This window comes from Haliaeetus leucocephalus, unplaced genomic scaffold, assembly GCF_000737465.1.
Source record: "Haliaeetus leucocephalus isolate CR32 unplaced genomic scaffold, Haliaeetus_leucocephalus-4.0 Scaffold267, whole genome shotgun sequence".
Taxonomy (NCBI): Eukaryota; Metazoa; Chordata; class Aves; order Accipitriformes; family Accipitridae; genus Haliaeetus; species Haliaeetus leucocephalus.
The window spans coordinates 14,352-29,187 of record NW_010972703.1 but is presented as its reverse complement, the minus strand read 5'-3'; the positions used below and the strand labels follow the sequence as shown (position 1 = coordinate 29,187).

At 49.5% G+C, this 14,836-nt stretch overlaps 2 protein-coding genes across 3 annotated transcripts; one reads left to right on the top strand and one right to left on the bottom strand.

Annotated features, from left to right (window-relative positions):
• Positions 1 to 482: 482 nt before the first annotated feature.
• On the bottom strand, positions 483 to 3,988 carry LOC104832874. The gene is made up of 5 exons (XM_010569270.1): positions 3,902 to 3,988; positions 2,837 to 3,214; positions 2,067 to 2,450; positions 1,356 to 1,450; positions 483 to 970 (listed from the first exon to the last, which is right to left on the bottom strand). Exons 1-5 carry the CDS (start codon positions 3,978 to 3,980, stop codon positions 881 to 883), a joined length of 1,026 nt encoding a protein of 341 aa, XP_010567572.1. The 5' UTR covers positions 3,981 to 3,988; the 3' UTR covers positions 483 to 880.
• A 5,671-nt stretch (positions 3,989 to 9,659) lies between these two features.
• LOC104832873 (C-type lectin domain family 2 member D-like) lies at positions 9,660 to 14,334 on the top strand. 2 transcript variants are annotated; one of them, XM_010569268.1, is made up of 6 exons: positions 9,660 to 10,304; positions 12,249 to 12,407; positions 12,817 to 12,927; positions 13,232 to 13,428; positions 13,699 to 13,802; positions 14,175 to 14,334. In XM_010569268.1, exons 2-6 carry the CDS (start codon positions 12,320 to 12,322, stop codon positions 14,311 to 14,313), a joined length of 639 nt encoding a protein of 212 aa, XP_010567570.1. In that variant the 5' UTR covers positions 9,660 to 10,304; positions 12,249 to 12,319; the 3' UTR covers positions 14,314 to 14,334. The 2 variants fall into 2 exon arrangements, with proteins under 2 accessions (XP_010567570.1, XP_010567571.1); XM_010569269.1 differs by having other exon boundaries at positions 9,662 to 10,304; positions 13,247 to 13,428.
• Positions 14,335 to 14,836: the final 502 nt, after the last annotated feature.

Here is a 14,836-nt window from a genome sequence, read left to right as displayed (position 1 = left end):
TCCCCTGCTTTAGTTGCTTATGGAGGGATGCATCATCCCCCTGGAGCTGCCCACATTTTTCTGCTTTCAGCATAAAACCCCAAATCCAAAGGAAATGAAGCCAAGCTGGGGATGTAGACAGCTGCTGGAAACTGCTCAAAACAGGTAAATGCAGAGCTGGGATAAACCATCTTTTGATAAGTCTCGGAAAGACAACGATTTCTCCAGAATCCCCTTTCTAACCCCAAAGTCTCCAGGAGAAGCTGTTGCATTCGAGCAGTCAACCTTGACGTGGGGGCACAACCCAAGTGACATGCCAAGGGCCAGGTAAATCCAATGGGATTTAGGTGACTCCTTTCTGTAGCACAAGCTGGTGAGAAAAAACCACTCAAATTCCCCCTTAAAAAAGGAACCTCTGATCCCATGTCTGCTTTTAGGACTACTAGAGGCTGAGTGCTGAAATCTGATTACTTTTATTGCAATTATTTTCTTGGCTGGAGAGCAACCGGTTGCCGGGAAGTTGGGGTGATGCCCTTTCAGGGCCTCCTGCTGTTTGATGGATAATTAATAAGATTAATGACTGTGGTATGTTTCAAGAGCTCTCCCACACCTTGGGCTCAAAGCTTTGGACTTTTTCAAGTGCAAAAAAGGAGCAAAAAAAGGGAACAGGAAGCATCTCCCCACAGCGATGGGTAGATAAAAGCACTGGGGGTCCGGACAGAGAGCATGGGGAACCCAGGTAATAATTTGGGGAGAAACGGCTCCAAAACCCGTATTTTTTTAACTATTACGAGTAGTTCTTGCTCAGTGTTTAACGTTGCAGATGATGGTCTGGGCAAACCAACAAGCCGCGGGGGTTTCGGTGCCCTCTGCACGTCTCCCTCCATCCTTGGTGGCTTCTTCATCCAGAGTTGTCCCCAGGAGGAGGTTGGGACTGGTGGCAGGTGCCACCCGGGGTCTTTTCCAGCTTGTCACCACGCCAAAACATGTGCTGGGGAGGAGACGAGAGGGACGATGGGTCTGTCTCTGCTCACCCCGATGTGTCCCCGTGTCCCTCCTCACCTGGGGTATGGGGGGCACCGGCCACGCTGCTGCAAACCCACCTGCAGCCCCAGTTTTATGGCATCCCCCGTCTTCGCTGGGCAAACCCCTGCAGCCTCGAAGGCATGCTGGGGATGCTGATCAGTATTCCCTCTTCTATATGCTGATCCCCAAATTAATTTTGCTGGATCAGCACGTTTCCCCTCCCTTTTCCCCCTTTGGGGATTGGAGGGGAAATAAAACCTTGAGGCGGGTAAATTAATTGCCTCCAAGCGTTTTGGTTTTGTGGGGAAAACTAATGAAGTTGGACCCAGTTTGGGGGTTTTATCACCCACCTCTCCCAAGATGAGAGCCAGGAAGCAGAGCACGACGCCAGCAGCAGCAATTTGGATGATGCTGAGGATGCTCGGCCACTCCACTGCCAACATTTCTGCAAACCGGGGGAGAGGTATAAAGAATGGGTGAAAAGATGGGGATTTCCGTAGTGAAACAGGACTTTATGGCAGGGTCTGCCTTGCTATTGTCTCTTCTCATCTCTAACTTTGTTTTTGTGGGTTGTAGTGCTGCAAAAATACTCCCTGTTGCTATAAAGGGTCAACAGTTTGGTGCTTTCTGCACGTCCGTGATGAGATGTAGCCACTCAACACTTCTTTAAAAAAAAAAAAACTATGAAAAACACAAACCCCAAATACCCAGCTTTCCCTGGCTGCAGTTCACGATGCGTTTGGGTTCTTAAATGGCTTGTTTTCTCTTGCTTCCTCTGAAAAACAACCCCAGGGCAAATTTCTTGTGCCAAAGCTCCAGGTTTCTGTTCTGCAGTGGCATTAAAACCAAGCTAGGGCAAAATTTACTTCTTTTTTTTTTTCCCTCCTAGCAGGCATTTCTGCTGTTTTATTTTTGCTCCTTCTCATCCCACAGTTTAGCACTTTTCTTCCCTATTCCTGCATTTTCCTCTCCTGTTAGTGCCAGCTTCTCCCGTTCGCTCCATCCTTTCCCCACTTCTAAAGGCATTTAAATGTGCATTTTTTCCCCCTTCCCTCAGTTACCTCTGCTCACGGACAGGTTGACACCCACGCAAGCCAACCCGTCTGGGGCTCGCACCGTCACCAGGTAGGTCCCTGCATCCTCATCCCTCACATCCCTGAGGGCCAGGGTGCCGTTCGGTCGGACGCCTGCCCGCTGCCTGTACGACCCGTCCACCTCCTGGGAGATGGTGCAGCTCTGCTCCCACCAGTTCCAGGCTTTCCCTGTGCAACCATCCAGGGTGTAGGTGAGGATGGGATGGTTCTTGGGGCTGCTGATGAGCTCCCAGGTGATGTGGATGAAGTCCCAGCCCGAGCAGGGGGTCCGCAGGGAGAAGGAGAGCAGCGCTGTCTGGTTGAGGTGGGCATGGGCTGGGTTGCCGGAGAGGAATAACGGGGAGAAGGTACCTGCGCGTGGAAAGGAGAGGCTCTCTGTGAGGAGGGAGTTGCAAAGAGCTTTTAAAGACCTGGATGCAGGTGCAGGAATGGGGCAAGGATCGGGCGATGCTTCAACCCGAGTATCACCCCGTCTCACAGCACGTTGCAGATGCTTCACGCCAAGCATTGTCCCATCTCATCCCATCCTACAGCATGTTGCAGATAAGGGCTCTGTAAATCAGTGGAGTCTTTGTTTTAATAGGACTAGCTGTTTTTCTTTTTTTTTCATTTTGGGCAGGCTCAGCAAGTATTTGCTCCCTAGAAAACCCCTTTCCTGGGCTTTCTGAACCTGCCATTTGCTCCTTGCTCCTCTCCACCTCTTGGGATTTGGTGGACCCCCCCAAAGCCATCATTACCTTGCAAAATCAGAGTGACCTGCATGGTGTGTGCCACATCCAGACCCTGCACTGTCAACTGGTAAACCCCAGCGTCATCTGGCCGGGTGTCCTGGAGCACCAGCGAGGTGTTGTAGCTGATATTTGCCCTTGAATTGTAGAAATCGCCCACCTCCATCCTCTGTTGGCACTGTTGCCCAGATGCTGCGAGGGTCTGGTTGCACCTTTCCATTGTGTAAATCAAAACTGGGCGATCCCCCGTCAGAAAGCTCCACTTGATATGGTAGAAGTCCCAGGTAGGGTTGAGGAGCTGGAGGGAGACAGGTAAGATGGCTTTCTCCCCTGGGGAAACCCAAACCGGGTTCTGCAGCGGGGCTATGGAGATGGTGGTGACAGCACCTGCAGTGGGGAGGGATGAGAAAGGAGATCATGGGTGAGAAATTCCCATGGATGCCTTTAAGTTATTGCCAAAATCTGGATTTAGGGCCCAAAATCTGGGGGAATATTTCCCACCAAGTTCAGCTCACGCCTCTCTGCTCACTTCGACGGGCGAGGCGTTGGATGCACAAGGTGGGACTGAGCAATATTTACATTTTCCAGGTGTCCCCTCCAATTGCTTTCTCCTCCACTGAGTCCCAAGGGATCTTTTGGGCAGTGCCAAACGAGCCTCCTTTCTGAGGATGAACTGAATAAATGACCCTTGCTGGACACTATGCATTTATCAGAGGAAATTCAGGTTTCTTTGAGATATTTAAGCTCACATTGGCTGTGTGGGGCTGCTTTTGCATCCTCTCCACCTCAGACGTTGCACTGGAGCAAAGAGGTTGGCAGAGCAAAGGGATGGAGAGGAGAAAAGTCTCCTTTCTGGTGAAGAGGACAAAAGAATTGATGGAATTAATGACTGGGAGAAGGTTTTCATGGAGAAGGGGTTGCACGAGTCTCCATGGCTGGTGGTGAAGAAAGGGCTGGAGAAATGCTCTGCCCAGAGTGATGCTCTTTGAGGAGAAGATGGTGAAAACCTTCCAAGCTCTCCCTCCTCCACCTTTGGTGCCACCCCAGCCTGGTCTCTGAAATCCCTTCACTCACCCGTGAACGCCAAGAAGATGATGGCTCCCCTCATTGTGGCACGGTCCTGGTGCCGAGCAGCAGCAGGTCGCCAGCTCATCCCCCTCGCTGGCTTTTGAGGAAGACCTAAATATTGTCTTTGAACCTCCTCGTGCCCTTTTTGAGCTGGGGAGGGGGGAAAACAAACTAAACAAACAAACACAAAGCCCCGTGCTGGTTTCCGTCCCCAGCAGCACCTTGCTCACCTCCCGCTCTGCGAGGTGGCAAAGGATGTGGCTTTTTGCAGCATCCACTCACGGGATGGGTTTTGGTCACAATTACCAGTTGTGCCCCTACCGAGAAATTCTTGTCCACTGCCAGAAAGCCCAAAATTTGGGGCACAGCAGAAAGGCATCTCCAGTGTGAGATCGCTTTGTCCTTCACCCATGTTTTATGTCCGTATGGCTGCAGGAGTGCAAGTTTGGGGGTGCTTTTGGGAAGGGCTTGGTACTTCCAATTCCCACTTTTTGGCATTGCTTGTGACTCTTCAAGCGAGCTGTGAGATTTTTTGCAAGAAATAGCAAGGGAAAAGAAAAAAAGCAACCAGAAATGCTCTTCCTCCTTTGCTCAGGCTGGGATGAGGCAACCTCATTGTTAACTTGGCTGGAAGATAGTGATGGAGTTGCTGCTCTTGCTGTTTTTATTAGGAAAAAGGGAAAGAATGCACCCCGTATAAGTATCTAAGAAATAGAATTTATTGTCAGACCAATAGATGCTTTATCCTGAAACACAACAACTGCTTCTTAATGCTCCAGTTACAGAAATAATCAAATCGCCTTATTTTGTTGAGGCTTATCCATAATACAGGCAATCCAAAGATAGCCCTTTGCTTGGATATTAAGCTCTTTGCCACCCAATGTGGTGGCACAGTGAGGTTTTCAGCATCCTGTATCCCCTGGAAGAATATGATATTGGTGGTGGAAGTTTGCTATGAGTTACTGTTAAATATTTCAACTCCGCTATTGGCTAACTTATGGCACTTCCTCGTTTTTACTGGTGCAGAGGGTGTGTTAACCATAATATTAGTTTTAGCTATTGCACAAATCTTTGGAAAACAGAAACAACTTCCTTTTTTACTGCTGCAGAGGGTTGGTATCCTGGTTTCAGCTGGGATACAATATGATATTGGTGGTGGAAGTTTGCTAGGAATTTTGCTAGAAATTACTGTTAAATATTTCAACTCTCCTATTTGCTAACTGGTTACAGCTCTTCCTCTTTTTTAGTGGTGCAGAGGGTTGGTTGACAATAATTACAGGTTTTAGCCATTGCACAAAATTTTGCAAAACAAACGGAAAGATTGCATTATAAGACAAGGTCAGGGGAGGGCTAGTTATCCTTTGTCCCGGTTTCGGCTGGGATAGTTAATTTTCTTCCTAGTAGGTGGTGTAGTGCTATGTTTTGGGTTCGGTCTGAGAAGAATGTTGATAACACACTGATGTGTTCTGCTGTTGCTGAGTAATGTTTAGAGCAAGACAGGGATTTTTCAGCTTCTCCTGCCCAGCCAGCAAGAAGGTTGGAGGGGCACAAGGAGTTGGGAGGGGACACAGCCACAACAGCTGAGCCAAATTGACCAAAGGGATATTCCATACATGTGAAGTCATGCCCAGTATGTAAACTGGGGGGAGTTGGCCTGGGGGGCGGATTGCCGCTCAGGGACTATACTGGGCATTGGTTGGCGAGTGGTGAGCAATTGCATTGTGCATCACTTGTTTTGTATATTCCAATTCTTTTATTATTATTATTGTCATTTTATTATTGTTATTACTATTATTTTCTTCCTTTCTGTCCTATTAAACTGTTCTTATCCTGAGTTTTACTTTTTTTTTTCCCCTGATTCTCTCCCCCATCCCACTGTCGGGGGGGCGAAATGAGTGAGCGGCTGCATGGTGCTTAGGTGCTGGCTGGGGTTGCTCACTCACCCCCCACCCCCCCCAGTGGGATGGGGGAGAAAATCGGGAAAAGTAAAACTCCTGGGTTGAGATAAGAACGGTTTAATAGAACAGAAAAGAAGAAACTATTAATGATAATGATAACACTAATAAAATGACAACAGCAATAATAACAGGATTGGAATGTACAAATGATGCACAGGGCAATTGCTCACCACCCGCCGACCGACACCCAGCCAGTCCCCGAGCGGCGAATCCCCCCCCCCACTCCCCAGTTCCTATATGAGATGTGACGTCCCATGGTATGGAATACACCGTTGGCCAATTTGGGTCAGCTGCCCCAGCTGTGTCCTGTGCCAACTTCTTGTGCCCCTCCAGCTTTCTCGCTGGCTGGGCAGGAGAAGCTGAAAAATCCTTGACTTTAGTCTAAACACTACTGAGCCACAACTGAAAACATCAGTGTGTTATCAACATTCTTCACATACTGAACTCAAAACATAGCACTGTACCAGCTACTAGGAAGACAGTTAACTCTATCCCAGCTGAAACCGGGACAGATATCCTTTCAGAGCTTTTTCATCCACCGCTGATGTTTTGGCCATAGCAAATGGGCTGAGCCATGAGGCTGTAAGGTGCCTGAGCAAGCTTTTAATTGGCAAGGTTAGGTATGAGTGGTACCACCCATCACCCAGCGCTTTCCAGGGGTGGTGGGGTCCTGTGGTGCTTTATAGCCAGTTCTGCAGGTTTCTGCTCCTTTTTATTTTATTTTGAAACAGGGATAAAATTTTAAAGGGAGAGGGGACTAGCAGAGAAGGGTGACTGATCAAGCCACCTAGGAAACTCAACTCCATCCAAGCTGTTGTTTCTTTTCTCCTCTTTTCTACCAAGGAGCAGGGGATTGAGGGTTTTCAAGGTTTTTCCATGCAGGTTTTCCATTAGCTTGACTTGAACTGAAGGTCTCTCCATGTGCTGCCCCCCCTCCATGCTTCCCATGTCACTTTACATCTCAATGGCTTCCCTCTCGCAGATCCACTTGAATTCTGCCTGGCAGGTCTCTGAGTTGGTCTGGTTGGCTTTCACCACCCCACAGCTCTCCGAGTCCATGTTACCTGAGACTTTGAACCTGATGGAGAGACAGGAGATGAAGCAGCTCCCACAGAAATGCTTCCTCCCATCTCCCAAAGCCCCCCGCCCCGGGGTGCTCCATCTGCATCTGAGCATCTCTTTGGGCAACACTCACATCAGCTGGTCCAAGGGAGCCCCGTCCACCCATGTCCGGTTATGAGCACTGACAGATAAATGCAGCCCAATCCAGATGTGGTTGGTTCCCTCCGCGAGGCAAACCAGCCAATCTTTGGTATGATGGGGCAGCAGAAGGCTGTGTGTGAAAACCAGACCCCCCAGGATCGGTGGCAGTTTCCCCCTCTGGTACTTACCATGGATGCTCAGAAAAATTACGGCTGAGACCAGGAGGAGGCTCAGCAGCAGCAGCAGCATGGCTGCTTTGTAATAACATCAGTGGCGGGATGTGCCTGGGGAAAAAACATTTTGGAAGGCTTTATGGAGAAATTAGCAGTGCTGAGCAATGGAAGAACCAGTCGCAGGCATCAGGGGTGCAGTGCTGACTATCGCCAGGTGCATAGTGCTTATTTGGCTGGTGCAAGGTTAAATCTAACCCCAGCTGGGCAGACAAAAAAAAATACAATAACAAGAGTTGTGCTGTCCTGAGCATTGGCAAAAAAAAGGAGCAGAAAGAAAGGAGTAAGGATTGCTAAGAAATTACATTTCTTTGTGTTGGTTTCCAGGGTAGGCAAGAGGCAATGCCGGACTGGCCATCATTTAGGGAGATGAACCTGGAGGTGCCCAGAGGCAGAAGCATGAAACTGATGGACAAAATGCCCCCCAAGCCCCTCGTTGAAATTTCTCATGGCTTTTTTCACCTCTGCAGCAATGCTGAGGGAAATTCGCCCAGTGGAAGGAAAGACAAAGTGAATTGCAAAAATTGCTACTGCCTGTGGTTTCTTCTCATGGCCATGCTGGCCGAGAAGATCCCCAGTGCCTGGATCCATCGGCTTGGGCATCAGGGTGGGGTCCTTCACCTTCAATTTGGTCGTGATGATGTAACCTCCATCATCCTCCATCGCTGGTGTCAAGGGTGCGCTAAGTGAGCGTGCATGAAGAAGGAGGGAAGCTATTATGTGCAGAGGCGGTGTGGTTAGGTGAAGCTGGTGGAGGAAACCCTCACCACTCTTCCAGCTGCACCAGTGTAGCCGTCTGCAAGGTGCAAGTCTCCGATGAGTGGTGGGCATGGACCTTGGGGTGCTGGGGGCAGCTTGCAACGCCTTTCCTTGGGAGGCTGCTGAGGTCTCAGGCTCTTCCTTGCCAAGAAAAGCTTGGAGACCCACCACTGGGAAACAGGAGGAACCTCAAGATGGGAAAACACTGGATGCTAAAGAAGAAAGCGCCAGCAACCATGATGATTTGGGAGCACTCATCCTGCCCTCTGAGACTTCTGTGCCTGAAGCTGTGACCGTGCTATTTTTGCAACCTCTTCTGACTTTGGGGAAAACTCTGCCTGTCACTTTGAGTGACATCCTGGGTCTGGCCATGCACAGTTTGGTGCCCTTTTTTTCACATGTGTTGCCTCTGCCATTGCTTCCACGCTTGATGGCATGAAAATCACCACCATAACCCAAGCGATGGCCTCCCAGGAGCAGCAGTGGGGGATAACTGAACCTTTTATCCCCATGACCCAGCTCTGAGTCTTAGGGCTTGTGATTAGAGCAGCCTGGAGCGGGGACAAGTTAGATCTTACGTGTCCTGATGGTATTTCCACAAATACCGAAAGAAGCTGTCAGTTCCTATGACTCACAGTCTTGCCGCCTGCTTCATGACTTATCTCTTCCGTTGTGGCAAGCATAGTGGTCTGTGAGGCATCATTTCTCTTCCTGGGTGCTTGGCTTGCAAGTTGAAGCCCAGGCTCAGGCGTTTGGATAGGTGACGACGAGCGTGGCCACCTCCTCCTGCCCTGGGGATATGATGTCTGCGGTCAGGGGGCTGGAACACCCCCCCACACCCTTGGCATGCTCTGGGGGTTTGCACCAATCACCCCCAACTATCTCCACAGCCAACTCACCCAAATGATGATGGTTTTGCAGATGGCTAGAGCAGCAGTTATTAATTTATAATATTTGTATTTTTTTTTCTCCAAATGGAGAGGGTGGGCAGTTTCTCTGGGGAAAAGGGGGGGGCCATCGCAGAGGGTGCAAAGAGTCTCCCAAGCCCCAAAGGTCTCCAGTGCTCAAAGAAAGATGGGGACCACACAGAGCAGTGATGCATCCCTCCAAGCACACATTTGCAAGAGAGTTTGAAAGCAGAAACTGGGGGTGGAGGTGTGACAACAAGAAACCGTGGGTTGGACTCAAACCCAAATGCATCCCAATCAAAATGAAAATCTATCTTGATCTCCTGGTAATCATCCTTGCTGCAGCTTGCCCCATCTCCCTCTTTCCCTGTGCAGCCCGAGAAGAGCCTGGCCCCATCCTTCCCTTATCACCCATCAGGCAGGGCAGGCAACCTGCGGTTTGGTGAGAAACGAGAAAATTATCATTTCCACGTGGCAGGCAGTGGGGTGAAGCAGGACCCAGTCAGCATCAATCGAGCTCATCGTCCCTGAAAAACAGAATCTTTGGGGGCGGAGTGTAAAAGAGGCTGTTTCAGGCAGCCGACCAGATGCTGCACATCTGCGGCCAGATAATGTCACCAGACCTCAAATTCTTGCTTCTGCGATAACAGCCATGGGGGTTTTCCCAGGGCAGCTCAGAGAGTCTTCCCATGCTTTTTCTCACTGCCTTCAGTGCTCCCAGCCCTTCTCCCCAGAGGCTTTTCCCACTGGGTTTAACCTCCTCTCTTGCACCTCCTTCTCCTTGGAGCATTTTCTCATCCCTCTGGGCTGACTTTTCTCCCAGCCTGTTGCTTTTTCTCCTCGATGGAGAAAGCAGCAGCAGTAAGCCCAGCCCCTTGGTTTTTCCTCTGCCGTAGCGAGATGATTCAAAAACCACATTTAGCATAGCCTGACCTTTGCTTTGCACACAAACTGTTTCAAACCAGCTCCAAAAGCTGCCACAGCAGTTGAGAATTGACTGCAAACCTTTGGGGAGCAGGTAGAGCATGGTGCCTTCGCCATCACCTGCCTACAGGGCTCTCTTAAAAAATCCCCACTGCTCTGGGTTTTTTCCGCAAAAATAATAGGAAAAAACCCATCAAAAAACGCTCTTCCTGCTTGGAAACTCTGAAGCATAAAGCTTAAAGCAACCACTGGTTTCTCGAGGTGGTCTCTCACCCCTTTGCCTTGCCTACAAGCCCAAGCAGGCACCCGAGCTACTGGGGTGCAGCCAAGCGTTGGGAGCGTGGCCGTCGGGCCATCCCTCCCCGAATGTGACGATACGCAGCAGCTTGAGGAAGTCACTTTCAGCCGACGTCGGCTCTCGCAGGAGGTAAGAGCTGGGGAAAGCAGCTGCTTGCCTGCAAAAATTGGGGCTGGTTGAATCAGTGGAGCAGGAGTGACGCTGTGGTTGGGATGGGGAGGGCAACCTAGAGAGGCTGAAATAATCAGCTGGCTAAATTAAAAATGGCATATTGAAGGGAGGGAATTAAAAAACCAAACCCCCAAATGACTACTTTTCAGCTGGTTTTATCGAAGCGTTTGCCATCATGGGTGCCCTGCCTTACCTGCCTATTTTATTGTGATTGTTTTGAGTTTCTGGATGTGTTTTTTCAGCTGCTGCTTTTTAATACTTTTTCTCTCTGTTTTGCTGCTTTGTAACTGCTTTTCAGTGCTGGCTTTTTTTTTTTTTCCAGCCCCTTCTAGCTAACAGGATTGCTTTCTCTGGAAGGAATTAAAATCATGGTGAAGTGAGGTAAATAATTATACAATAAAAAGGACTTAGATTTGTTTCAATTCAGTGGAATTAATAGTGATTTGGGGGGAGCTGGAGTGAACTGGCTGGAAAGCACAGTGGGCTTGGGAGGGGTAAAACCTGGGCAGGAGCTCAGGCTGCCCTGTGTGATCTCTTAAATTTGGGCGGGGGGGGAGTGTGTGAAAAACATGAGCTTCCATGGGGTCTTTTTTAAGGGGATTTTTGCTTAATTTTTACAATCATTATTATGAAGCAGCGCCAAAAGCAGAACAGAAGTTTGAAATGGGGGAAACTGAAAGCTTTTCTTTATCTCAAGTTACTACTTTCGTTTCTCAAATATTACCTCAATGCTTCAGCAGTAACAGCTCTCCCAGCCCTGGGCTGCAGTTTCCTGCTCAAACCCTGCTCAGAGACAGGACAAAGTCTGGCCTTTGTGCCATTGAGTTTTGGGTACCTCCAGGGTTGGGGAAGCATCACCCCTTCCCAGCCTGCCCTTGTTATGACTTTTTTCTCTTCTCTGCTGCCAAATTTAACCCTAAAACTGCTTCTGAAACACTAGATCTGAGCACATCTTTGAGCACTGAATTTGCCTCCTGCAAATCCCCCGTGCAAGGGAAGGGAGAGGCTTTGCACTTTTTCCTGACAACCAACCCCGGTCCCTATGTGGTTTTAGAGCTTATTCCCAGAATAAAATGTCACTGTTATACCAAGCCCAAATTGCTGGGGCAGGTTCTTGGTAGGCTTTTACTGCTTTGTTTTGTAATGCTGAAGTACACAAGACCGAGGGAGGGAATTAACGGCCGTTGCACCCATTGGCTCACGATTAGGAAAACAAGTGTGTACCCTTTGCTCCGTGCAAGGGCGGACACTGGAGGAAGTGAGATAAGGGGTTTGGTGAGCAAAACAACTTTGCTGTAAGCAACTGCTGGCAGCAGTAGTTTTCTTTTAAATTCAGCTTCTTCCTTCCTGTTGGTTCCTGGAGGGGTTCAAATTGCAAGTTCTGCTTCAACCCGTCAGGCAGTTTGCTCCATTCCTGCAGCGATGGCTCCCAACTCCTTAACAGACTTGTGTCCCCTTGTAAATGCTTAAACTCCCTTCAAACTGTGAATAGTTAATAACTTATATTTTTCTTTTAATATCTTTTAAGATTTAAACTACCCTTTAACTTTTTTCTCTCCCTTTTTTCCTCCTCTCCCCCTTTTTCTCTCTTTATCTTTTTTCCTCTCTTTTTTTATCTTTCTCTCTCCCCTCTCTTTTTCTCCCGTCTCTTTTTCTCCCCTCTCATGTCATCTTCTCTCACATTGTCCTTCTTTCTGTCTTTCTTTTCCCCCGATGTGTTTTTAGCACAGCACAAACGCACTCCCATGCCATGGCTTCCCGTGGTACGTGTTGCCCACGAGGTCTTGGAGTGTTGCAGAGGAAAAAAAACCCAAAGACTCCAGACAGCTTGGTGGGATCTTGCAAATGTGGGAGGCATGGCTGGCTGCAGATTTGCTCAGCCTTTTCCTTGTTAACACGCAGCTTGAGCCGCACTCCCTGTAGATGGTAGTGGATGTGAGTGAGCCCCTGGGTCTGGCACGTCTCTGCTTGCAATGGGGAAAGGAGCACAACAGCCACGTTCTTCAGACCAAGAGGAAGTGTTGAACAACTGCAACGATATAGAGAAAGATTGCAAGTGGGGTAATGCTGGGGAAAAAACCCAATGCTCTGGGTGAGGGCAGGGGGTGGGAAGAGCATCTCGCTCTGGTGGAGCACCAGTGGGGTGGGCATGGAGCTTTTGGGCAGGTGCAGATCAACCCAGGCACCTCTACGCTAAATTTCATGTTGCAGCCACCTCTAAGGGCTGAAAAGCCCTAAATCCATCTCCAGGTCCTCAAACACACATTGGTGCCTTTGAAGGACACAGGTCCGCTCTCCCTGCCTTGTGGGCAGCCCCTTGAGCCTCTGCAAGGTCTCCCCACCCTCCTGAGCCCCAACAAGGTCCCTGTCCCAGCTGGGGCTCGGGGTGGACTGAGGATCCAGCAGAAAAAGAGCACAGGATTAGGGAAAGGACCCAGCCCACACCCTCTCCTGCTCTTTCCTCCCCCAGGGTCCAACACCAAGAAGCCCGACCGGGAAAGATCCCGCTCGTCTCGGGTTTTCGTCCCTCTGTGTGTGGTGCTGGTGCTCCTCGTCTTCGTCCTGCTGGTGGCCTTGACTGGTGAGTCCCATCCAGGCATCCCGCATGGGGACGATCCAGGCCAGGCACCCCTCTTTTGGGGAAGAAGGGATCGCAGGACTTTCCTAGCATCAAGGGATGCTCCCCAAGCAAAGCACCAAGCCTGCTTCAGGGGGGACCCCTTTTTTTTATTCCTAAATTGTGGTCCAGGCATCCTGGCTCTTGGTCAGCCACGTGATTCCCTTTTCCAAGGGCATCAACCCCAATTTCCCGCCTGTAGCCTTGAGGAAAAAAATAATAAATCCCATTTTCCTGCTTTTTAGGACTGCCCACACACATCTCTCAGTTTTTTCTTTTGCAGTTGTCCATTCAGGATCCCGTTTGCCTCAGCCTGACTTCTCCCACGTGTGCCCAGACGCCTGGCTTGGTTTCCAAGGGAAATGCTATTATTTTTCTGAGGCTGAGAGCAATTGGACCACCAGTCAGGAAAGCTGCGAGGCCCTGGGAGCTTCACTGGCCCTCATAAACACAATGGATGAGCTGGTGAGAACTGTGCTTGAGCCCCTACACTAGTACCAGGGTAGGAAACATGAAAAAAACCACCAAAAGAGACATGCCCCCCATCCCCCCAAAAAAAAGAAGAAAAAAAACCAGACCAAAAACGTGCTTGGCCCCAAATTGCACCCAATGCTGTAGCCGGGAGTGGATGTCTTGGGGAAAGCACCATCTCTGGGTGGGGTGATGGACACAGGTGGAAAAGAGGAGGTGAGGAAGACAAGACCAGCTAAAACATGACATTTCTTTGCTTTAAAGACCTTCATTAAACGCTATAAAGGCGAAGCTAACCATTGGTTTGGGCTGCGAAAGGAGAAGGATGACAGCTGGTGGTGGACCAACGGCACAGCCTTCAACAACTGGTTGGTCCCTCTGTCCCTGTTGGGCGCTTGGGGTTGGCAACTGGGGCAGGTTTGCCTCTTGGTGTGGTTGGAAATGGCCCCAGGGAGCTGCTGTATTGCTTCCCCCTGCTTGGATGGAATATCTTAGAGGGTCTGGGATGACCCATCCTGGGATGGGGACCTTCTCCTGCCACCGTGCCCAAGCAGCTCCTGGCTTTCCGTGGGAGGTTTGGGATGGACCAAGGATGCTGCACACCAATCCCCTATTAGACACCCTCAGCCAAACGCTACCCTTCTCTCCTAGTGAGGAAATCCCAGTTTTTCTTAATTTTTTGGGGGTTGCTTTCCTCGTTTCCTCCTTTTCTCGCTCACCTGAGTGTGTCGGCATTGCAGGTTTGAGGTGCGGGGTGGTGGGCCCTGTGCATACCTGAACCACGAGAGGATCAGCTCATCCCTGTGCCACACCAAGAAGAACTGGCTGTGCAGCAGACCCGACAATTACATCCTCTGGAAGCAAAAAGCATATCCATAATAAAAGACCCCATAAACAGGAGCTTCATCCCAGTCCCCTTGCCAGCAGATGGAGAACCGAGCACAGTTTCTTTTGGTAAATCCCTATATCTGACTCTATCACCAACATATATGAGTTCTTTCAAAAGCCATATTTTGCCTATAAGCGAGGCAGGTCCATAAGCTACTCACTTGAGTGAATTAATTTCAATGAACAGATTTTCTTGCTGTTGGAAGGAGGTGAAAAAAGGTGGGGAGGGAATTTGGTGAAATGGTGGATTTGGGTGAGCTTGGAATGTTTTAGAGGTTTTTTAAAACACAAACAAACAAATAAAAAAAAAACAAAAAAACCCAACCCCCCCCCAACCAAAACCAAACAACCACCCCCCCTCAAAATCAAAACCCATCTTGCCCCCAAAACCCCTCAAAATCAAAAAACCTAAACCAAACCAAACAAAAAAAATCCCAAACAACAACAAATAATTCCTCCCCCCCAAAAGACACCCCACCCCCCCCCCCCCCCCACAACCAACCCCCTTCCCACA

What these genes read in the sequence shown, in the direction of transcription:
- LOC104832874 (XM_010569270.1), bottom strand. Translation starts at nt 3,980, where the DNA reads ATGAGCTGGCGACCTGCTGCTGCTCGGCACCAGGACCGTGCCACAATG. An exon ending in GGTCACTCTGATTTTGCAAG is followed by an intron (nt 2,451 to 2,836) that starts GTAATGATGGCT and finishes TTCCACGCGCAG; the next exon opens with GTACCTTCTCCCCGTTATTC. An exon ending in TGGCTCTCATCTTGGGAGAG is followed by an intron (nt 971 to 1,355) that starts GTGGGTGATAAA and finishes TCTCCTCCCCAG; the next exon opens with CACATGTTTTGGCGTGGTGA.
- LOC104832873 (XM_010569268.1), top strand. Translation starts at nt 12,320, where the DNA reads ATGGGGAAAGGAGCACAACAGCCACGTTCTTCAGACCAAGAGGAAGTG. An exon ending in TAAACACAATGGATGAGCTG is followed by an intron (nt 13,429 to 13,698) that starts GTGAGAACTGTG and finishes TTTGCTTTAAAG; the next exon opens with ACCTTCATTAAACGCTATAA. An exon ending in GGCACAGCCTTCAACAACTG is followed by an intron (nt 13,803 to 14,174) that starts GTTGGTCCCTCT and finishes TCGGCATTGCAG; the next exon opens with GTTTGAGGTGCGGGGTGGTG.